Source organism: Drosophila subobscura, chromosome A (assembly GCF_008121235.1).
Source record: "Drosophila subobscura isolate 14011-0131.10 chromosome A, UCBerk_Dsub_1.0, whole genome shotgun sequence".
Classification (NCBI taxonomy): domain Eukaryota; kingdom Metazoa; phylum Arthropoda; class Insecta; order Diptera; family Drosophilidae; genus Drosophila; species Drosophila subobscura.
In genome coordinates, this window is record NC_048530.1 from 12,006,480 (window position 1) to 12,031,165 (window position 24,686).

General features: G+C 46.3%; 2 protein-coding genes across 4 annotated transcripts in view; one reads left to right on the top strand and one right to left on the bottom strand.

Annotated features, from left to right (window-relative positions):
- The window catches only part of LOC117903800 (innexin shaking-B), a 56,603-nt gene extending 37,504 nt beyond the window's left edge, over positions 1-19,099 (bottom strand). Inside the window, exon 1 of one of the 3 annotated variants that reach the window (XM_034816232.1) lies at positions 19,002-19,099. Coding sequence is in view for 2 of the 3 variants with exons in the window: in XM_034816231.1 (XP_034672122.1) it covers positions 16,833-17,179 (347 nt within the window). In the remaining variant the exon portion in view is untranslated. Of the gene's footprint in view, positions 1-16,832; positions 17,328-19,001 lie in introns of those variants that run through there. The other 2 variants (XM_034816231.1, XM_034816236.1) reach the window with 2 other exon arrangements.
- On the top strand, positions 15,154-16,497 carry LOC117903802 (glycerol-3-phosphate acyltransferase 4). Its single transcript, XM_034816237.1, has one exon. The coding sequence runs from the start codon at positions 15,203-15,205 to the stop codon at positions 16,460-16,462; it is 1,260 nt and encodes a 419-aa protein (XP_034672128.1). The 5' UTR covers positions 15,154-15,202; the 3' UTR covers positions 16,463-16,497.
- Positions 19,100-24,686: the final 5,587 nt, after the last annotated feature.

The following is a 24,686-nucleotide window of genomic DNA, read 5'->3' on the forward strand; positions in this document are numbered from 1 at the left end:
CAGTTTGTTAGTCATTGTTTTCTGTTAATTGGAGCTCACAACCTGCCAATCTAACAGCACCGCCTCTTGACCGCTGCACTTGTGTGCTTGGCTGCCTACCTTGTCCCAGTTTGTGGTTGTGGCAGTGTTGCGCTGGTTACCCTGTGCCTCTGCGGTAGCGAGTGATTGCCCACTTATTGCTGACACTTCTCATGTGACAAACTTTAGGGATTTCCCAACCAGTTGATGGCTCTAGAGACACCACACTCGTTCACCCATTTTGAAGGGAATTTTGTGTTTTCTTTGCGGGATTTGCGGATCTGCGCTTCCAATGAGGACAACGCACTCCGCACTCAATACCACTTAAGGCTGCACATGACACACAGACATGCACGCACATTGCCAGAGTTTTATAAAGTGTGGAAAGCTACCCAGAGAGGGTTGCTTCAAACGTTAACAAATTTACACTGAAAATTACTTTTTTAATAAATGAATGATCTGGATCTATCAAAAAATCTTCAACTGATCGACTGCGATCGTTAGACAGTAGATCCTGTGAGCTCTTCACGCAACATTCCACATTGTCTGCTGTGTGCCGAAAGTGGACACGCTTTTTTCCCTGATTTGTCGCAGAGGAATGTGCTGGCAATGTACGATGCTTTCCCCTACTATTCACCCTCCTGCTTAGCTTTCTCTTTTCCTTAGAGCTGCCCGCTCTTCGACTCTTCTTACTCGTCGTCCCTCCCTGTGCTCTTGTACTGTTTCACGCACACTCTCGCTCCAAATATGCGACACATGAAAGTTATTGCACTTATTATATGAAGAAAATAATTTTATGTGCGTGTGTGGGCCACAGAGAAGCGAGACTGAACGAGAGTCCGTGTCCGGGGCAGAGTGAAAGAGATGGAGAAAAAAATTAAAAGAGAAGACTTCATTTGTGCGGCTTGCAGCATGTTGATAAGAGGCAGCGACTGATGCTGTGGCAGGGGCGTGCCACGTGTGTGTGCTGTTGCTGTGTCGCTATGCCTGTCTGCGTGCAAGTGTGAATTATATGCGGCAGGCATTATATTATATAATAATGTGTAATAATGATTATATACTCGCACTCCCACAGCGGCCACGAGGAGCGAGGAACGAGGCCGAAGGCTGCCACAAAGCGGGGCTAAGCGATCTGAGGCTCTGGTTTGAGTGCTTCCCCTTCCCACCAACAGGAAACCCAACAGAAGACCACGAAGAAGCAGCCACAAACGGCTGCAGATTTCTCTGTCACTTTTTCGGTTTTTTTGTTTTGTTTCTTATTGATTTTCTACCCACCAAAGTGATACTAATTGTCGGCTTCTGTTTCGTCTGTGGCATTCTTGCTGATACTTTGCATTCCCTTGGGTTGCTTCATCGTTATCCTCTTCTAATGCGACCCTTATTCGCTTTGATTGATACTAAATGTGGGGCCTGTTTCTCAATGCCACCTCCATTTACGTTGCATTATATCTAGTCCTTAATCTTCTCGTTTCATTTTTATTTGTTGTATGTCTTATTAAAATTAAATTCTCAGAAAATGTAACCAGCTGGTTATGTCCAGTTGTGTATATACAGAGTTTATGTACAGATTGTGTACCAAGAAAAAATCGTAGCTAGTTATATTCGCAAAATAAATGCAAGACATAATGAAATTAAATATTTATGATAAGCTTAAAATTGATTGAAATCAAATATGTTCATTTTAATATTAATGTTTTCACAATTTCCACGGGTTTTTCAATGTAACTATTCGATTCTCAGGGCATTTTTTCTCGCGGTGCAGATGTAGGCATCTGCAACTACTTATTTTTCTGTTGTCAGTTATCCTTGCGCAGCTTCGGATGCCTTTGGCCATAGTTTAAAAATTCACAACGCACTCGACACATAAATAATTCCAAGTGGCGAAAACTCCAACGAAACAGCCCGACGACCAACCGAACTGTTCAACAAAGAAACAAACAACAAGAAGCAAGACACAAGAAAACAACGAAAAAAGGCAATTGCAAATATTTTTTAATGTGCACTTTATCATCATCATGTCAGGCTAAGCGAGAGGCCGGTCGGCCGGCAAGCCTCCTCCTGGCCACTGCCTCCTGCCTCCTGCCTCCTCCACATCCACATCTACAGACGCAAATGACATTTATATAGACACGCCCCAGCGCCCCCGCCAGAGCGTGAACCAGGAGCGGGAACAGCTCCCGAAATACCCCACCTCAAATCCTCACTCTGCGTGCTCCTCACTCCTCAGTCTCCTTTGGCTTTGTGCAAATGCTGTCCCATTTGTCAGCTGGCACAAATTTGCATAAGCGCACTCTGGCAAGCGGTCGGATGACTTATGGTTGTCCTGCCTAGCCCCATGCCCATGCAAGACCCAGATCCAGATCCAGCCCCAGTTCCAGTTCCATACCCGCAGTCCCTGCAGCGTTCCAGTACCAGAGAGCCCCCTGGCGACCGCCCTAATCTCACGATCCAAAAATTTCTCGTTGAAATTAGCTGTGAAATGCCAACAGCAGCAGAGGCAGCAGTGGGCAGCAGGCAATGGGGAGGAGCAGCGAGGAAGAAAGCCAACGGAAATGACATAGAAATGAAACAGAGAGAAGAACAAATGGACGGTCCGTTCCGTAGAAGGGGTACGGGTACGGGTACGGGTGCGGCTGCGACTGCGACTGCGGTCCTGCAGGGCCACACAATGGCATACGGCCACCACCTCTCACCGCAAAGGTTTTGTGCCAAAACATACAATGGACAAGTCATTTGGCCGCCGTCGACGCTGACGACTCTGACGCTGACAATGATGATGATGACGGCAACGGCAACGGCAACGGCAACGACAGTGGCACGAATTCTGTCAAATGGCGGGGAGTCGCCAAAGACCCCATGTCCTATATCCTTGTGAGCCCCAGCAGAAACTCTAACCCACATACTCGTATGTGTGCATCTATATGGGTCACATCAGATTTGTGTCCCCTGTACACTGATGTGGAAAAGTAAGCGCAAGTAAAAATGTAAAAAGAGTAGAGAGACTCCACAAAGTTTGGGTTGGTAAAAGGAAACAGCAAAAAGGACAATTGTCAAAGAACTATTTGTAATTCTTAACCTGCCCGAAAGTATTCCCCGAGTTGCATTTATTTATCCCACACATAGTTCTCTTCTCCTTCCCGCCGATCCCCGATCACTTAAAAACTGAACTTTCAGGAAGGGAGAATATTGCCACGTTACACTGTACCCGCTCTGGAAAACCCTCTGGGGGCTAAGCTGACATGGTCACCACAAGTGGAAGAGATTGGGGTAGGGTGAAGAGCTGTAGAGATGTAGAGCACTGCTCGACACAAATCATGTCACACTTCAACCCAAAAGAAGTTCCAAAGCCGGGAGTCCCGGCCCGCTGTGGACTTCTGTCAGAAGAGTCCAGAACTTGGCACTAAGAACAAGCCCCAAGCGGGGAATAGGAGAATAAAAAGGAAAAAAGGAGAAGGAAAATGAGTGGAGAGAGCATGAAAATGAAATAAAATAAAGAGCAGCGCGAATAAGCAGACAGTGGACAGCGACTAAAGAAAAATGTTTGCAGAAAAGCAAAAGAAAGATGTCGGAAAATAGCAGCATCATCATCATCCAGGAGATGGACTGAAGCTGGAGCGAAATGTCGGGGCGGGAAATGAGGGGAAATTGGGGGAAATTACGGAGGTGGAATGCCCATTTCTTCTTCCTCATCTCCTGCTTGTCGTCGTCATTGTCGTCGTCATTATAAGCATAATCTTTAATAAACGAGTGAACACCAGGGACACCAGCAGAAGCTCGTGCTTCTCGTGCTCTCCTCCATCGAGAGCTGGGATGCCCCCGCGCCGCGGGCAACTCTCGAGCGGCCACAAATGGACGACAAGAGGATGCCTCTCAGATTCTCAAATGGCAGCAGTGCCTCCCCTGGAGCAGAGCAGAGCAAAGCGGGACCAGCACCATGGTGCACCAGCGCGATTTTTCAAGTGAACGAACTTTTTAAATTAATTTAGACATAAGCAGCTCTTTAAACTTCTGCCTCAGACCCGGCTAAGCGGTTCGTGTTTTCCTAGCTTTTCTTTTGCCATACGTACGTACTCTGTCCCATCCTCGGCCGCTGTCACCCTGCCTCCCTGCCTCTCTGTCTATTTCTTAAGGGTTTTACTTTTTTCTCTCTTTTTTGAAAAGTTGGTAATGTGTCTACCCAGCTCAGCCGCAGTCTCCCGTCTCCCACTCCGCCTCTCTCTGTGTGTTGGCCTGGCCAAAAGGAAACGTTATGTACACTAAATGGATATTTAATTACACTTTCCCAGTGCGATGGTGGAGCGCCAGAGGAGCAGCAGGATCTGATGGAGGCTTCTATATATGTAGCTGGGAGGTATATCCATGGCCTTAGCTATGTGTATACACATCACTGTGTATGTTTATGTGTGTGTGTGTGTGGAGCTGCACCTGGGTAAGCTTTTGAGTGCTGGGCGGGCACCTGAATGGGCCAATTTGGGTGGGCTTCGGACTTAAGTGCAGGCCAAAGAAGATGGGCCAGGCCCAGGCAATGATGGGAAACCGGAGAGAGTGGCAAGCGGCGAGTTATATGGTGAATAACCAGCGACAGTAAGATGGGATGAGAATGGCGGGGGCGACTCTGCGGTGGAGCCCCATCGCTTGCCGTATGAATTTCGCATATTTGATTGACCGATTCGCAAAGCGATTAGAGGCTGACTGGCAATCGGGGCACCATACATAATTGATAGGCATAACTATCACATAAACGATCCTTCAACTTCATTTCGAATATATAAAACTGTTTTTAGTTTTAGAAATAATTATTCCAATGAAATGCTGTTTAATATCCCAGTAAACGTCTAATTAATTCTAGCACATTTCATCAAAATCAATCCGCACACTAACAACTCCGTGCGAAGGTTATACCTGGTTTGTCCATCAATAACAACAGTCGACTTAACCCATAATTATTCGTATGGTTGGTAATATAATAACTTCCGCCCCACAGCAGGCATTCTGCGAACCATTATCTTGCAGGACACAGCACATTCCTTGGCTTGTTTATTTCCCAGCTTAGAAGTTCGAGGAGCACTCGCATTCACAACTGTCCTGTCTTCGATTGGTTTTAATTGATTGAGCAATCAAATAATCGATTGCCCCACCTCGTACTCCTTCGCATATGCACAAACATACCATAGATGTAATCATTTCGTTTCTTAGAGTGAAATTTTATGCATTATTCAAATGGATTTTAGAGGTATTACCGTAATTTTCCTTCCAGCAGTCGAGCCCCACTTGTGCACTTGTGCTCGAACATTCCATACTCAATTTTGTTTGATAATTTCCTTAATTGTTAGCTTTCCATATTGCATTCATTGCGGTGCAGTGCAGTTCCCTTGAAGAACCCATGACCTCGTCGTGCGTTTCGATCCCTGTCTTTTCCCTGCCTCTCGGGTAAATTACGAGTTTATTCAATATTCATATAGGTGTATAATTAATTTCCATTGTTGCCCGCCCTTCAGCCGTGGGCTGCGCAATTGAAGCAAACTGCTGCCCGTGCGTATGCGTAATATTGTGAGAGCCGCTGTCGCCCTTCCTGCGTATGAGTAAAGCAGTGAACAGCTTTGTATGCCTCAACAAGAGTTGAGTTCAATGTCTTTAGGCGAAAATGTTGCAAGCTAAAGCAGCCATTGAAATGGCAGATATCTGGCAAAACATATTCCATATTCCATTGATTTATGCCCACACTCTCGACACTCCACTTCCCGCCACTTCACTTTACTACACTTCACTACACTCCTCCTTGAAGTCTTGAAGTTGAGTTTTAATATTTTAATTCTCTTCATATGTTTATTTTATTGCCAAAGGACACACGAGCAATGGACAAGAGTAAATAAATTGCCAACTCCCAAAGACAATCATGTATGAAGTTATATATCTACCATGTATATCGACAGAATGTGTGTGGCACACACAAATCAAAGTGCTCAAAGGGGGAAGGATGGCGAGCGACAGGGGGGAAAGCCACGAGAAGCAGCTCAGCTTGTGTCTGACTCACAATGAAATTTGCATAAAGCGGTAAACAAGTGAAAGCCATTGCGATATTAAAAATCCCAGCAGGATATTATGAAATGTGCAATGCTACCGGATCGATCGATTCAGCCAGAGCCCAGAGCTTAAGTCTCCTCTTTGTGTGCGAAAAACAGAGAGACACAGAGACAGAGACAGAGAGAGACCGCATTGTGGATGTATACTCGTATGTGTGTACATGTTTTTCCCGTGGGCGATAAATCGGAAAAGCCTTCCTTCCCTCTCTCTTTCAAAAGCGAACGAACAGCTCTTATTTAAAACTCAATTTTAATATACTCCGTACGTACTGTGCCCACTGAAAAAATAAAAAACTGCGGCCGGGAAACTGTTAACTATATGTCAGGACACTCAGGCCTGCAGAAATTATCCTGCTCCTTTCGGGTTTCATTGGCGAAAAACAAGCGACACACAACACAGACAACCCGAACAGGAGGAGGTGGAGACTTGTGAGATTTAAATATTGAAGCGTAAATAATGGGAACGCAACAGCGGAGCCCAATTTGGCCGCCGCCGTCATCGTTTGGACATCTATGTCCAATTATTTTTGCCTTTGATGGATTAGAGCACAAGGTAGTGTCGTTCATTCAATTCGTGGCCATTCAATATTCATGACTGCTATGACCCGTCGTCGAGTGACGCCCACCGCTTTGATGCACGGACTGACCGCTGGACAAAGTGCCAAACTGTTGGTGGGGGACGGATGGAAAGGCAGGAAGCACATTGGAAAGTTCAATGCTTCGACGTTTATCAATGGAAGATTTTCTGATTGGAGACCCCAGCGCTTAGTTTGTAAATTGCGAGTATGGTGAGATGTTGATTGGAAAATAAAGTTTTAATGGTGCGTGAGTATGAAAATAATACGATTACAAATGCGCAAGTTCAAAGACTATTCCAAAGTTTTGAGATTGTGACTGGACTAGGCGATGTTTTCATTGAGATGACCATCACCTTTTGCTGTGTAAACTTCTGATGCATTACCAAGTTTTGACTCTGCATAAATGTTGCAGTAAAATAATACAAAGAACAAAGTGCAAAGATGATGACTTCCCCTCATCCATTTCGCTAGGCATTTATGCTAATGTTGCTGCCTCTCTCTCTCTGTTTTGGTTTTCCTTTTGATGCTTTTTTGTACTGGCAGAAGTGAGATGTGTCCGTCTGTCTGCCTGTCGGTGCGAGTGAGTTTTGTTCGGGGCACAAACAGAGGCAGCAATTTCTGTATTTGTTTGCCAGACTACACTCTGCACAGGCACACACATGTCGAATGGTGGAAAGAGAAGGGAGGGGGAGAGAGTGGCGAATTCTTCATTGAAAGTTTAAATTCTTCTTTTGTTATTAATATTTCTTCACAAAGCGAGAAATATAAAATAAAGAATAAATAACTGCGAGGCTGTACAGAAAAGTTTTAGCAGCAGAAATGCAGTCCCAAAAAGTATGCTGCAAAAACTGTCAACGAATTTCGAACACCACGAGCCCCAAAGGGAGCGGAAGACAGTGGAAGAGCGATAGAGAGTTTGATTTAGAGTTAGTTTTGGAACAACTTACTATTCAAACATCCCTCGTCGTCACGCAACTGTCTCTCCTTCAATGCTGCTGCTGCTGCTGCTTCTCCTTCTTTTCCATTATTTTCTCTCTTGTCTGCAACTGCAGCCGCATTTTGTCAGGGAAAAGTTATGCATGTCAGTCCGTGCATCAGTGTCTAAGTGGTGTGTGTGTCTACAAGTGTGTGTGTGTGTCTGTAGACTAGGGTATTTGCATGCTTACATTTCGTACAAGCAGCATAAGAAAATATTTGCAGTTGTACTCGTACGTATATTTTGATGCACTTTGCAGAGGGTAACCAGATTCCTGCCATGCCCCAGATCGAACGAATATGTCATGCTGCTCATGGGATAGAACCTTAAACACTTTTTAAATTGTTGCATAAACCAAATTCCATCAACAGAGGGACTATGCCCCAAAACGTACTTAAAACCGTGGAATCAAACACATGCACGTTACACATGCAAATAAATAATTTAAATTTAACAAAAAAAGATCCAACGAGCAGCAGAGCAATGAATCTACCAGAGTGTATCAAGAAATTCGACCTGTGTAGCAGGCATTTATTTTCATCGTGCATCGTTTTTTTCCCCCTGCAGAGTTGCCTTTCTTCTACTTCTACTACTCAGCTTTTCTGTGTACTTTTGTTTGGTTTTTCTTTCGCCTTTCCCATTTTGTGGGCTTCGGGACTCCCTTCTCAGTTCTTTCTTCTCCATGCTGCCATCTCCAACTGGTGCCTGCTGTAGTCGGTGCCGAGTTACACGCGTTTACTTTGCAAGTAATATTTTGACGAGAAATTTGAATTTGCATAGCCAGGGGGGCAGAAGCAGAGACAGGGAAAGAGGCAGAGGGTGCTCTGGTAAAGAGAGCTTCGATGGGAAAGATTTGCGAAATGAAAATCCAAGCTTTAAGCTGGTCCAGCAGAATGTCAAGCTAATGGAGGCACTGCCAGAGATGTGTGCTAAAAGATTTCCTCAAAATTGTACCAGCTCAAAGTCCAGTTAAAGTTCTTTATTTGCGTGCTCTCCAACGAGGACTCCCGTTTAATGATAACAAGGAGAAAATGTCGCTGGCAGAGGGGGGAAATCAATACGAGTACAAGGGAAAAACTGGCTCAAGGCTGGCAACTATGCAAAAATATTTAATAGAATAAAGGACGATGAGTACCCACTAGGAGAGAGTGTTGCTGAGGGTGCGGAGGACCCTTGAAGGCATTGACTTCCTGTATTTACATGCCATGCATATTTAAGTTCATTTCCATTTATGTTTCAATTTATTGGTACGCTGATTCCATCCATGGGCTGGCCCCCGATTGCCCCTTCCACAGGCACATTCTTCTGCGAATATTTGCATGCAACGCTTGCATATGAAATACAATTAACAAATTGCCCAACAACAGAACAAATAGTTGCCAAAAAAAGAGCAAAAACACGAGAGAGCACACAAAACATTTTTGCATAGAGCGATCTCATCCAGACCCCTGGCGACCCCTCAAGCCAAAAATATTGCATTCAAAATCAATAAATGTGCAGTTGAAGCTCAGCCGAAATGGAAAATTTGCAAATGGCAGGAAATGAAATAAAGTGGGTGATGTGGTGGGTGGATGTGCCTGGGCTCTGCACTGATGATGAGGTTAGAGGAGGGTGGAGGGTGAAGGGTGAAGGGTAAACGAGAGTTCAGTTACCTGAATGTTTTACAGAAAAGAGGTGCTTAGATTTGAGTGTATTCATATTCAATGGTGAGCAAGTGTGAGCGATTAAAATTGCTGGCTAGGTGGGTGTTAAATTGTGGGTAAATCAAATAAAAGGATTTGAAGGAGCAAAGAAAGAGATTTTAGATGGTGGCAGATTGAGGGAATTGAGTACCTAAGTTGCTTAATTAAAGATTTAAAGACCAAAAGTGCCAAAAGTTGAACTAAGTCTGTCAGTCTTGAGAATTACAAATAAATCGGAATAGATTGTGGGAGATGAAAGCCTTTTTTTTAAGCAATGTTTTTGGGGGAATATTTCCTACACTTTCGTGACAAATTTGCACTAAGTTCTGCCCGTTTCGTCTCCATTAAAAACACCAAAGTTTTACAGAGCTATAACCAATACTGAAGCAAAGTATTACAGCAGAAAACCCGTAAAGATTTGTTGAACTGCAGCGAGGGGCATAAAACATATGCAGAGACGATGTAGAAAAATGGCAAAGTGAAAAAGAAGTGACCCCATGGCACCGTGGAGGGAATGGACACTGGGAATATTTTCTTGTAAAAAACTTCCGCCCAGTTTATAGACTAAGTCACGTGAGCGGATTTCGTGAGTCACGTTTCTCAAGTTTTGTTCCCTATTGTTTTTGTTTTCGCTTTTTTTTATGGTCGAATTTTACCTTTCAACTTTAATGATAAAAGTTTTTGCTGCTCCAGGTCGAGCTCCAGTGAAGGAACCATCCAACCATCCAACTCTAAGCCATAAAAGACTTATTGCAGCGGCCTAACAAGGCAGGAGATGGCGGAGTGGCGTGGCGTGGCGTGGCCTGGCATGGAGTGGTTTGTGGGTGCACTGCCAGTGGCAGTGGCAGGGCCACCATCAGTTGGTGGTGCTGCTCTGCTGCTGTCCATGTGCATTGGGCAAGCCATTCGTTATAGCCCAGGGTTTGGACGTTTTTCGAAATTTATTACATTGCACCGACAAGTTTCGCGTGTTTCGCCTTTGCGCCTACACTTCACTTAACACGGCAACAAACCAACCGAGGGAGCCCACAATCCGACCATCCAACCACACCCGACCGAAGCAACCAGCCACTGGAACACCCATCCACCCATCCCACCGGCTGCTGCTGCTGCTGCTGCTGCATCACCCTGAAACGCAGTCCAGCCCATCGACTGCATACAGAGGGTGGCGTGGGGTGCTGCTACTCCAACAGCAAGCAGCAAAGTGCAACTCTTTGCACCTAAGAAAATGTTCGGGCTTCAGTGGCGGCCTCAGTTTTGGAGGCACAGAAATGTTCAGTAATAAGTTGGCAGGACCTCCTCCAGGACGGCGCGTTGACAAGCCCCGAAAATGCCGCGGCTCAAAACGTAAACATCGTCGAGCAGAGTCGTCTGACTGGCTCCATCTCTCCATCTCCATTCTCCTCCCATTCGTACAGCCAGACCCTGGGGCGGGTGCATTGACCCTCTGCTGCATCATGCTGCAGCTTGGGTGAGGGTGGCGAGGGGGCAGGGTGATGGGGTGATGGGGTGGTGTGGTGGAAAAAAGGTCGAAAAATTCATCCAGAACAGAGAACAGAGAGTGGGCGGACAGGGCAGCACTATGTTTGTATGTATATCCCGTGCTGCTGGCGTTAACATTCTTTAAAGATTTATGTTGAAATATTTCAGCGCTTGTAGCTTTGAATGCTCTTTACACTGTCCGCGAGTCGCTTGGCTTTTGCCAACAAAATATAAACGAGGATAGAATTAGAGTGTCGTAGGGGAAAAGGCACAAAAGCGACAGATGCTATCCGTCAGCCTATAATATTCTGCTACTGTTCAAATGTCTTCATTCCCTGTTTCCTTGTTCCGACTTTCCTCTGTTTCTCTGCGGATGTTTCTCTGATGTTTGATCTTAGGGCATGTCGGAATTCGATGGGGACTCTGCTTATTACAAGTACGACAGCAGTTTTGTCGGTTCTTAGTCAAAAAATAAATACCGATGGCCCATGCAATGCCCCCACCCTGCTCTGGCGCACTCAATTCGTACATTTTGCAAGAGCTTTTCATGTGCGTTCAGACGCAAAAGTCAAAATGTTTGGTTCAATGAACGTTGAGTGCTCCGTCGGCACTCGGCTTTCAACTCTATCCACGCTCTCTATCTGCCTCTCTATGTAGAATTAAATGCGCTTTAAGAGGGGTCCTTAGATGTCTACTAAGGACTGTGGGTATGGTCTGGGGATAAGTGATAAATCTTTATCACTTATTCAAGAAAAACCGCGTTGGCCAAATTGATTAATTGCCGCAAATAAACGCACAGCGAGAACTAACCGACAGCGCAAGTAATCCCACAGCGAAGGGGCCAGTGAATGGTTGCCGCATGGATAAATGAATGGATGGTAAACTCCTTAACGTGTCCGCAAATCAAAAACGCTTTGCCCTCCCCACCTACCATCCATCGCTTTATTGTCCCCAGCCCTCTTTGGCCACTTCCTTGGTCTGACAACTTTCGTCACGTAGCGTCCATCAAAACAGGAAATAATTTATCAAAGCGGACTTATATTAAATAATGACTTGATGACACCAAAAAACCCCAGGAACCACCAAGCAGCATCCTGCCATTGTCCACCGCCCCTACACCCCTCCCCTCACATAATTAGGCAATGGGTCGACGCTCTGCCCTGCCCCTGCCCCTGTCGCTGTCGCTGCTTCTGCCCCCAGCACTGATCTCCTTTCCGGGGCCCTGGCTGGGTCTCAGGCTAATTAAAATGCTCCGCAAGCAAAAACAAAAAGTAAAAAAATTATAAATCACATTTCTTGTTTTTGATTCCCCGTTTCTGGGTAGTACTCGTCCTGGTACTGGTCCTTCTGCTGCTGCTGCTGCTGGTGCTGGGCTCTGTTTCTGTTTCTGGTTCTGGTTCATTCCCATTATGCAAATGTTGGCTGTGGGTAAACAAGCCAAGTAAATGGCATAAACCAATTACGAGCGAGGGCTCTGGGATCGGGGCCAATGTGGGAGATGCCATCGAGTGTCAAAGGGATTTATGTCGCGCCGTGGCAGCAGCAGCAGCAGCCGTAGCACCATTTGAGTCCACTGCCCGCTGAGGGTCAAAGCCAAATGGAAACACTTTTTTAATTAACTCGGCGGGGGAGTGGGGGATGGATTCGGAGACGGAGACGCAGACGGAAAAGGGATAAAAATCACAAGGAAATTATTCGTTTTTCTTTGCTGTTGTTGTTCCTAAAAACTTATGAAAATAATTACCCCGAAAAATGCTGCTAATGTCTTGGGAATGGCTTTGCTTAAGAGATTGTCCCACAAAAAAAGGTCTCTCGGGCATACATACATATAAAGAGCGTAATAATTTGTATGAATATTTTATGGCATCAGAAGGGAAATATGTGCCTTGCTCTTTAGACTAAATGGTATACCAGTTTCACTTGACTGAATCGATTATGGTAATGGAACCATGTTATCGTTGTGTAGTTTTCCAGCACTCCTCGTTTTTCAATTGAATTGTGTAACTCGGTCACCCATTCTGCTATCTAACTGCCATTCCGTCACATATTTAACTAGTACAAATAGCATTATACATTTCGTGCTATACTTTATCCCAGCATCGAGTAACATTCCCAAGTTCCCTCTAAGTCTCTGATCTGTGCGCGATTTTGCTTAACCGCAGTAGTCAACCCCCTCACATTATAGGGGAGGAGTGAGTCAGTTGAGCTAACCCCGCACGTAGCCGGTCGGTGGAACGTCAGAGTCAATAAACAAAAGTTCCCGGTAGCTGGAAGCGATTTTGCGAGTCTGTGCATGGCGGTGGTGGGGCCATAATACAATCAGGTGGATCAGACAGACGACGACAGCGACAACGACATCGACATCGACATCGACTACGGAACGTGTCGGCGTCAAGCAGGTGAGTGTTGAGCGCACACACACACACACACACACACACACACGCAGCTCGCATTACGCGCAACTTTTTTAAAAGTCAGGCAGAAAAATGTTTTTTAAACGCTAAATTACTTTTGAATGGCAGGTGGGCGTACCCGTACCCGTCGTAGTAGTACTGCCAGAGCATCGTCACGTGGGGGCGTGCCACAGCGTGAGCGTCACAATTTCATTTTGTGCTTCCTCATTTACCTACCCACAACCCGTAGCCCACACCCCACGCCCCACACACCGCCATCCCCCCTACACGACAGGCGCTTTGTCACTGGGAGTGGTGCGTGGGGAAGAGGTCGCTTTTTTCGTGTTACGTCTGAAGAGCGGAAATGCTTATCCCAACACTCGAGCGTCACGTGCTGCCGCCGCCGACACCAGGGAGATTCCAGCAAAAGCAGCAGCAAAGGCAACAACAGCGACACAGACACCGACACGAAATATACACTAGTCCATCCATGTTTAGGGTCATTTGCTTATCCCTTGCCCAATAAGCGCACCTGTATTCCATTCTCAACTCCACAATCCAATTGTATGCCTCCAAAACACCATAAATTCCATCGGTAACTTTCTTCGATTTGGCATCTGCACACTGCCCAAAAGGGAAACCCGCCCAAAACTGAATAGCGAATGGCACTGCCGTTATTCTTTCGCCGTTCTTTAGAGTATCTAAATCTGTCCGGCTTGCCCAACTGTGCCACACAGACACAGTCAGACAGACAGAGAGACAGAGAGACACACACAGACAGAGACAGAGACAGGCGGAGGCGTCTCCGCAGACTCAGCCGCAAGCGCCTAAGGTCGTTGTCGCTCGCAAGTGGAAAAGTCGTTGATGGGTCGGCGATGGCGATGGCAATGGGCGGAGAAGGAGAAGGAGGATGCACAGAAGAGAGTACTGTGTGGGTTATACACCGTACACTGCACAGTCAGGTGGATGGGCGGATGGGTGGATGGGCGGGGCTACCCTGTAGGTGTTTTGAATGTTTAGCTCAAGTGGCGTTTTAAAACACATTCTATGCTAATTAAGGGGGCCTGGGCCTGAGCCTAAATGAGTTGTCGTTGCCGTTGCCGTTGCCATTCCCGTTCAGCGTTCACCGTTCACCGTTCGACATTCGCCTGTCTGAGGTTGTTTGCATTTGATAAGCAAAGATTGTTGCCACCCAATGTAATCAATGGAAGGAAAGACGGCTTAAGGGATGCCCATGGATGTCCTCTTCCTCCGCCCTTTTGAGACTCATCATCATCGTTCATTGCGTAATCCTTAAAGTTGAACTTTTTGTATTTTTGGGTGCCCCAAAATTCGAAGCTCTTCTGTTTACAAGCTGTCATCGGGAGTCAGCCAGGCCCATTTAATTAACGAATTAACAAAGCCAGAAGTTTTTGTGGTTTTTAAGTGATTTTGGGTCAGAGAACTCCCCGCTCCTGCTGCTCGGATTGGCGGGGGGGGGGGAGAGCCTGTGGCACAACATTTTGCGGCCTTGTTATGGCATAATTGAATTATTGCCATATGAAAAAACAAAAAAGCCGAAACAGAACCCATACCCATGCAAACCCATCCAAAAGCAGTGCTCGGCAAAGAAGACGGCAAAGTTTTCTTCTCCTTTTCTGCCTTGCCTTGCCTTTCCCTTTTTGTTTTTTCATTTTTATTTCCTTTGGCTAAATAAATCAAAAGTCTTTTGGGCGCTTAACAAAGAGGACAGCAATAACCAGAGTGTGAGGGAGCGAGGCAAAAGCCCAAAAAGTCGACGCCAAATTGAATTAGTGACTTTAATTGGGAAATTTGTGGGGAGAAAATATAATTTTGAAAGGGAATACAAAGGTTTTTGCTTTCAAGAAAGAGCTCAAACACTTTCCAACACTTTAGCTGTATGTGTTTCCAACACTGAACAGACAAATACAACACTTAGCTGTCATTGCTCATTCAGTCATCGATTAAACCCCTTACAGAAAACTCTACCATGTGGCTGGCACTGTTGATCTATGGCCTCATCTTCACCTTCGGCTTGGTGTCATTGCAAAACGCGTACCTGGCCCTGCTCGAGCGACTCTTCGGCTGGGGCTCGCGCCACCTGCAGGAGCTGCGGCGAGCCAACGAGCGCGAGGAGCTGAAGAGCCTCGGCGACGGCTGGACACTGAACCCAAGGGTCGCGGAGCAGCAGAAGCAGAAGCAGAAAAATGTACGCCAAAGAAGAAACAAACAGATGCAGACGCCGGCGAAGAGTCAGCTGTGCCAGCAGATGGAGCAGTGCTGTGACATGATATCCGAGGGCATGGCTCTGGTGTTGGAGGACGATGTGACGACGCGATTTGTGTCCGCCCCCTTGCCAGCGGGTGAGTGGAATCTGCTGACCCGTGACCTGTCCGTGCATATAGGGCTCCTCAGCTGGCGGCTGAGAGTGGTCTGGCTGCTGGGACTGCTCTTTCGCTACACACTGTTGGCGCCCCTGCGGACGGCGACGTGTCTGAGCTGCCTGCTGTTGGTCCCCGCCACTACGGGACTGATTGGTCTGCTGTGCAAATTGAGGTGCAACCAACGTGTTGGCAAGTGGCTGCTGCGCCAGTGCCTCTGCATGACCGCGAGCTTTGTGCCGATAATGCGACGCTACCACAATCTCGAGCATCGCCCCACCAAGGGCATCTGCGTGTGCAACCACACCAATCCACTGGACGTGCTCATCCTCATGTGCGATGTGCAGTACTCGCTGACCGGGCAGCGGCACGACGGCATCCTCGGGGTCTTCCAGAGCTCCCTGTCGCGTGTCTCGCCGCACATGTGGTTCAACCGCCGTGAGCCCGGCGAGCGTGAGGCCCTCGGCGATGCCCTGCGCCAGCACACGCAGAGCCCAGACAAGCCGCCGATTCTGCTCTTCCCCGAGGCCACGTGCATCAACAACACCGCCGTAATGCAGTTCAAGAAGGGCAGCTTCGCCGTCAGCGATGTCGTCTACCCGATGGCCATACGCTACGACCGCCGCTACGGCGAGGCCTACTGGGACAGCACCCGCTACTCGATGTTCCGCTACATGCTGATGCTGGTCTCCTCCTGGTGCCTCAGCTGCGACATCTGGTACCTGCCACCCATTTCCCGCGAGCCCAACGAGTCGCCCATTCGATTCGCCAGTCGCGTGAAGGCTGCAATAGCCGCCCAAGCGGGCATCGAGGATCTGCCCTGGGATGGCAATCTCAAGCGCTGCTCTCCCGTTCGGGATTGGTTATAAACATGCTCAATGCCATGGCCCCAGCTCCAGTTAATTGTATTAAATAATAGATAATAAATAACACTACGTTTGGAGCCTAAGCTGAATACATTTGTCCAATGATTTCTTGGGGGTTGAAAGGTGTCAAAGAGGAGGTTATACTCCACTGAGACTGTGCATTCTGCCATTAAATACTGAACAAATTACCATTCATGGACACACCATACACTTCTTTGCAAACAGGCATTAAGAATAAAGAAGTTAATATAATTCTTACCATACTGTACCACTCCACCAGCTGTAGTTCTATGTTTAGCATGAGTCCCCTTCTAAGACACTACCAGGATGGAGGTGGTGGATGGTGAGTAAGTAGTTTGTTTATCGGACCTACCGTTTCGGTTGGACAATCTTTCGCTCGTTGTGGCGTAAGGAGGCGTTTGGGCCGTAGCGCCCCAATAGGGCGCTCTGGGACTGCGAGATGCCACCGGCTGCGGAGGCGCTGGCCGCTGTAATTGCTGCAATGCCACTGCGCAGTGAGGTGCCTAACTCGCGATGATGGCCAAGGCCGCCCAGTGCCGATTGCGATTGTATGGCATAGTCGAGGCCGGGCAGTTCCAGCGAGGCGATCGGATGGATGCGGGTCAGCGAGAGTGTGCTCTCCAGCACCGTGCTCAGAAGGGGAGCGCTGCGCAGGGATCTCAGACTGCCGCGGCGCGTGAGGGTTTCCGGTTTATACATCTAGCCGGGGGATGGTGGGGTTTTTGGGGTTGTCTTGGCTACGCTTCCGGGTGGATATCCGCCCGGGGGGTCTAATTGTTTCGTACCACCTGCCCCTCCTGCCCGTTACAACACACTCGGCGGCACACGCACAACAAATCACTTCTCGGGGGGCGTTGCCCGCTTGTCCCGCTGCCAAGTCGCTGCTTCTGCTGCTGCTGCTGCTGCTGCTTCTGCTTCTGCTGCTGAGCCTCGGTCGTATAATTGCTATAAACGGTTAGTTATCGTCACTCTCCCACTCTGCGGACTCCAGTTGCAGCTCCAGCTCCAGCTCCAGCTTCGTGTCGCCCAGCGTGGGTCATTCACAGGACAGCACCGCTCAAAGGGCTCCTCCACCCCTGCACTCCTTCCCCGTTGCTGCGTTATGAGCAATTACGTTGTTTATTGTGCAAAACTCGCGGGTCACGCGACCTACCACCCCGGAGTGGGTGTGGGTTTGGACAGCGCTCCTCCTTCGTTCCTGTTTCCTCTTTCCTCACACGCTTGCGTTTTGTTTGTGCAAATGTTTGTACAAATTGCTTGGCGCCTGACGTGGCTTCGTGGCTCCACTGTGCCCCTCCACGGTTGCCGGTGCTGTTACTGTTTTGCATACAAGATTTGATTTGTCAGATTGCAGATTGCAATTGTGATTGTGATGGAGAGTGGACACGAGGGAGTGGCCTGCCCCGCGACGCCTCTCCGCTCTCGCTACCATCTACAGCGAATATCGTATGGAAACTAAGGTGCCGCCTGAGGGGAGTAAGTGGTTGGTGGATGGAGGGGATAGAGGGGAAAGAGGATAGGGTGTAGGGTGTAGGGTGTAGGGTGTAGGGGTCTGGTCTGCTAGTCGCAATTAGTGCACAACTAATTGATGGATCGAGTCGGTATGCGAATCGTGGTCGTTGTCCGGTTAAGGTGGCGACAACTGGCTCATTGCTAACGGGGCTGACTGTTTGTATGTGTTCGGGTCGTGTCGTGCCGTGCCGTGTCGGGTGCTGTCCTGACGGTTAATTGATTCAATGAGAGCCACCTTGATGGACGCCCCTCCCCTCCCGCAAAGCGCTTTCATTCGTGACTGCTTCAAATGGCAGCAATTCCCGAACTTGTACATCGCAGACAGAGTTACCAAGATGTTGCATGAGGCACCGCCAGCAAATCGTTTCCAGATTCCTTCGCACTTGCGAATTATAGCAAATGGAATGCCTAGTACTTCACCAACAAATTGCTTGTCTTGGGCACGACGAGACTGGGACCCAGTACCAACAAGCACCGCTTTCTGTCTCGCTACTAATATTTTTTGTTTCGCTTTCCTGGGACCGACTTTTGTTGTAAAAATACAATTTGATATATGTCTTGATCACCTGATAATTGCTTTAGGTTTCGTTTAAATTTTGCAAATGCTTTGTCAACATCCTCCAAAATCATCAATGAGTAAAGTTCCCATTTCCCTCGATCGCTTACCTTCCCCCCTCGTAGATGTACGAGCATGACAACTAATTGTTATTAGAGATGATAAATTATGCTAAATATATATACAATTGTTATATTAATAGTCTCAGATGGAATGCATATCAATAAATAGTAAGGTGTAGCACCTTTCCCTCTCGAAAATAGTCCCTTTTGTAGATGTATGAAAACTAGTTCTTATAGAGTAGAGGATTTATATACAGTTCATATACCTATAGTTAGAAGTTCTATTAAATGATAGATTTATATACATATAATGCTAAATTGATAGATAAACATATGTCCGTAGAAAGAGTATGCAAGGATAATGGATATATAGGCTTCGATCTAAACTCACTTGTGTCAAATCTAAACGAACGATGATGAGCGAACGTTGGTCTGGATAATGGTAATGGCATTGGCAGTGTTTGGGGCGTTATGCTGTTGTTGTTGCTGTTGTTCTGGTTCTGGTTCTGCTTCTGGTTCTGGTTGTTGTTCTGATTTGTCTCAATCTTTAGGTATCTAGTGGCTGGCTGCCCCAGACTGTGGCTGGAGCCACCCGCAGCATGCGCCGCCCTATCACCTTTTGGAGGTTCTTCTCTTCCGCTGTCGATTCGATGGTTGGCTTTCCTTTGTGGAAATACACTGAAATACACTTCACTCTTTTGGTCTTTTGGTTGGTTGTTGTCTTAGTTAGTTGATTGCTCTAGTTGTTTGGTTGTTCTTGTTTTATGAGACTATTTTATGTATCTGCGTTTTTATTTACAGTAATGTGGCATGTCTTGATCGCTTGCTACTTTAGTTCAGCTCTGCAGTTTGTTTGTCGATTAGTTGTCGTTAGATTATGGTGTGACAAACGACAAGCAAGCGCTTGACTGACGACTGATTGACTGATTGAGTGGGTGACTGACTGACTGACTGACTGACTGACTGGCTGATCTGTCTGATTGATTTGATCACTGATTGAACCTACTGATGAAGCCTCGACTCGACGAATCAAATGTGCAACAGCCGATGGCTGTGCCGTGTCTCACAATCGCAATCGTTGCTGCCACTCCGGGTGTTGTTGTTGCCGCTTTTGCTGCTGCTGCTGCTGTTGCTACTGCCAGCTCCTTCTCTGGCCTGTTGCCACCGAGTCCAATCCATTGTCCAGGTTCAGCGTCCAGCTGCTGCCACCTTCTGCCTACACGCAGCCTCGCCTCTTCTCTTGTCTCACCCACGGCTCGACTCTGCTTCACCGCTCACCGCCGCTCACACACACACATCCGTCTGCCGTCTGCTGTCTGCTGTCTTCTGTCTCCTGTCCGTCTCTTTCGCTGTGTCCGTCCGTGTCCGTGTGAGGGTGTGCAGGCAGTTGGAGCCCAAAAAAAAAAAAAAAACTTTGCTGTTCTCCTCATAGACGCACAACACTAAGAGTTCTGCAATTATACAAGATACAACAAGAGGAAAATATTTTGTTAATAATATTTTACAGGAATACAAAGGTTTATTTAAGCTTTAAGGACATTTAATTTCTAAATAATTTTCCAACTAAATAAATCTATAATTATCAGTACGACAGAGGCACAAACCCACCATTTTCCATTGCTATTTTCTAATATATTTTTAAAATTTTCCCAATATGTATGTAAATATTTATATTTTGTTTCCACCCACCGAAAGTAATCGATGGCGTCCGAAAATCTTAGCTGGAAACTTCCCGCTGCCCGAATTCTTGCTATTGTTATTATTTTTCCTTTTTTTTGGTCACTTTTTCGTGTCATATCTGTAATCAGTTTGAGGATCTGCCTTCAATGAAGAGGGCACATTTCTGGCTTTAAGCAAAACAAATTGCCGCATGGCTTTGAGATGACACGCCCCCGGACTCTGTACTATCCGAACTCCCACAAATGCCGCTAATGCTGTTCACGTTTGGTCATCTATAAGTGGGAATCCCCGGCTAGCAGACACACTCCACGCCACGCCACTCCACTCCGCTCCACTGCCGCACATCTAATTACACTCAAGCTGCTTGAGCTTCCACTGTGGGCGTGGACCGCAAAATGTTTTGAGCCACTCAAATGCAACTCTGTGAGTGTGTTTGTGTGTGTGTGTGTGTGTTACAGTAAGGCCACTGGCCGAAGGGCATGCGGGGGGTAGATAAAATTGTATGCCCAACAGCAAAAATAATGAAAGTATTTGCTTTGCTAAGCACAAAAATATGTCAAAGTAAATTTCACTTCATTTTCTTCTCTTTTTGCTACTTTGCCTGTTGTATCCCTAACACTCTCCCTGCGTGTATGTGAGTATTTGTGTGTGTCCTCTATTTATGTGTACTTGTGGTGGCGTATCTGTGTATGGGAGCAGGAGTGGCAGCGACGGCGGTGGCACTGGGGCTAGGAGGTCGCTTAGGTTGCGTTGAAATGCGCTGCACGTAGCCATGTAGCAGATTTTCTTTTTAATATTTATACGTCCCCGTGCCGCCAGACTGCCATACCAGAAGCAGCTCAAAGCTGAGCTGCAGCAGTTAGATATTGCCACAGTGCCACACTGGCACTGGCACTGGCACAGCCACTGCTCCCGGGCACTGCTTATAGCTTGAACTTCATTTTGGGGTTGGGTTGCCTTTTTTTCCGTATACCCTCGGCCAAGGGCATAATGAACTAAGGCCAAAAGATGTCTAATCGGAGGAAAAACTAAATAACCTTTTACCAAAGAGGATTAAAAGTAATTACAAAATCAAATACCAAGAATTCAAATGCTTCGGTTAGGCCTGCTGCTTGCAAGGAAAATATTCTCACCATTAAATATATTTTATAAGCCACACAAAATCCTTTCAATTGCCATCATCACAATTACCATTCCCATTCCCATTCCCAGGAAGCATGTGCAAGAAACGAGACTTTGGCTCTGCACACTTTCCAGGGTATTTTTTGGCTCGTTTGGTGTAGCTTTGACTTCCTTTCTTGGCTTCTATTTCGTTCTTTTTGTGCCTCGTTTTGGCTTAATGCGAACTCGTTGCGGCAGTTAAAGTTGCAGCAGCAGCAGCAGCAGCGTTGACTGCCGAGGCAATTGTAATTAACTTTTAGATGGCTTTTCTGACTTCTCCTCGCCTAGTAGTGGCTCCGAGGCAGAGTGCTCCGTGGGAGTGCTGAGGGCCAGGGGCCAGGGGGCAGGGGGCTGCAAATGAAATGCGTATTCTTGGCCTGCAGAACGTTGGCTTGGGGGCCTTTTGCCTTCGTTCCTTTTGCAATTGTAATGAGAGTCAAGCAACACGCAGCACACAAATGGCACGAAGAAGAACGGGAAGGGAGAGGAGGGGAGATTCTGAAGCCACTTGAGATGGGATTTTGCAGACATTCAAGCAAGTTTATTAGATCATCTTGGAATGTGGAATGTGAAATGTGTCCGGGCAAAAATTATTCAAGATTTTTGTATGTGAAAAAATTCTGCATGGCAGAAGAGTTTCTCTTGCTGCTTCTGGCTCAAGCTTGAATACATTTTAATGGAACAATTTTATATGTAATTTTTAGTTTAAATTAACATCAATAAAATCAAGTAATATTTTGTGTTTGTGCACCACAAGGATTGCTGGTTACTGATCGTTCGGCTTCGACATCCTGTCCCCCCTTTCGAGTAACATTCATTTTTCCCCATTTCCTTTCACGCTTTATGCATCAGATTTTGAGGCATACTTGTATTGTTCATCTTCTCAAATTTAAGCCCATCAGGAAGCGTTTTGTCTTGTCGCCAATTTCCTGCCCCCGAGAGCTTGCCTGCTGTGCCAATGATTGGCTATGATTTATGTATGTCCCATTGGGTGGCTATGTTCCTTGAGAGACACACACGCGGCGGAGATGACTTTAAAATTTATTCCGTGAATGCCCCATGGCAGCTGTCAGAAAACAAAGGAGCGCAAAACGAGAGAAATAAAGTTGAGTTGAATCAACTAAAATAAAATCGAAGCAGAAACGTTTTAAGAATCTTTGAGTGCAGAGAAGAAAAAAAAATACCCATTTCATGCTCGTGCGTCGTGGTCCTGCCCTTGTTCCCGCACGGATACGATATGATATATCACGATTACTGATGACTATTGCTTATTTCGAAATCTCGTCGTGTGGGTCCCAGCCACCACTCCACATTCTTGTTGCGGCTTGACGGGTAAACAAGCGAATCCATCAATCAACCGCACGTAGAACCCACACAAAAGTGACAATGTGGGTGGCCCCCATCCCCATCCCCACCCCCAGCCGCATTCCCTTTCCATCCAACCCTAAATGTAACCCTAAAAAAAGGAAAGTAAGAAAAGAAAGCGAATTCGATATGCATGCTTCGTGCTGTGGGGCAGGGCAGGCTTTCCACGTAAGCCGAAATGAAATTTCAGACAACACAAGCGACAGCCCACATTGGAAGAGGCCCTTCCCTTCAGTCGCTCGAATCCTTTCCGCAAAAATGTACATCTACACGTGTTTTAGTATATGCGTAATAAAAATCAGCTTAAGTATATAATAAACGAACAGTTTGTTTGTTTGCCTCCCAATTGTTTGATGCCCATTCATGTTTTTGGAAAGCGATCTATTGAATGCACAATTGAAGGGCCAGTTGGTATTCCTGTACAGGATTTAAATATTTATCAAGATGGATGAATGGACATTAATCAATGACGCGAAATAGGGCACTAAAATAGACAGTTGCGAAATGGAAAGGATATCTTCTTCTAACTACTCAAATTATCCTGAATAATAAAGAAATACTGGCTTAAAAAAGGATAAAAAGGATTGTTACAACTTTTTACTTGAATCAACGCAGCCTACACCAGGAATCGAGCCTGGGACCGCCCATTTGACACAAACAGACGCGCCTCAACACATTGCACCAGAGCTGGCGGCGAAATCGCAGCCAACGAAAACGATAATCGGTACAGCTGTGGTTCGGCAAAGCAGTGCATCGGCTAAGAAGTGTTTGATCGGCAAAGAAGTGTGTAAAATGGAACAAATCAAGCAGTTCGCCAGTTTAGATTTGAATCTCGACTCTACCGGCACTTGAACTTGCACTTTGATCGCGTCGTTTTTAGCCCCTTCGTCTCCCATGCCCTTCTTTGCCTAGTTTGTTACATCATCAGCTGATTCTAGATGATTTTGGGTGGCGATAGCTCGTTCTTTTTTGCGACGCATTCGTTTATGCAAGTTGTTTTCATTTCCCCACAACAGCAAAAACAAACGGCGGATCAGCAGACGGAAATGTCAGCCTACTGATGTCTTCTATATCCCCGCTCCAACCATGTCTAAACGCGTTTTGTCAAAACTGAAGCTTGAGATTATTGTGGTTTTTTATGGGCATAAACATTCAAGCATCGTCATCAATATTAAGTTACAAGGCAACAAATAAAATACATGATTTCCGCTACTTTTGACGGATACACTCCATTGTACAACTTTATTATGGTTCCATTCCACTTGGAGCTCCATTCATATATCCTCTCCAGCTCCACTGTGGGCTGCTCCTCCGCGATTCCTCTGCTCAGTTGGTATGTAGTACTTCTTTTGTGTAGTTTGTTCGGAGAAACAAGAGAAAAACTTTTGCTGCTCGTAAATTTTATGAAATAAAATGGCAATAAAACAAGACTAAAACATGTACATACATATGTACATGTGTTTCTTCTTGTACATATGTATGTATGTATATGTACATATGTAGGTATATGTATGTATACATATTCTGGCAGAGTTTGTTGCTTTTTGTGTATATTCTGCAATTATTTGATTACTTTTGCTCCGAAAATTTATTAGCTAAACAAACATGGAAATTCACACAGTGCTGGGAAGAGCGGACGAGGAAAACTTTTGCCAAGGCACGTCGCAACACACAACACACAGAGTGAGAGGCGGGCCATAGCATGCCGTTTAGTACAGTGCAAATATTGAATTAATCAAATTTCATTCTCTCTCGTGTGTAATTATTCGTGAGATTATAGCCGCAAAGCTCGGTTTTGTTTGAACAGAAGAACTCTGAGACAGATTACACCACACTTGCGTCTGTTCCATACTATATATGTATGTAAATA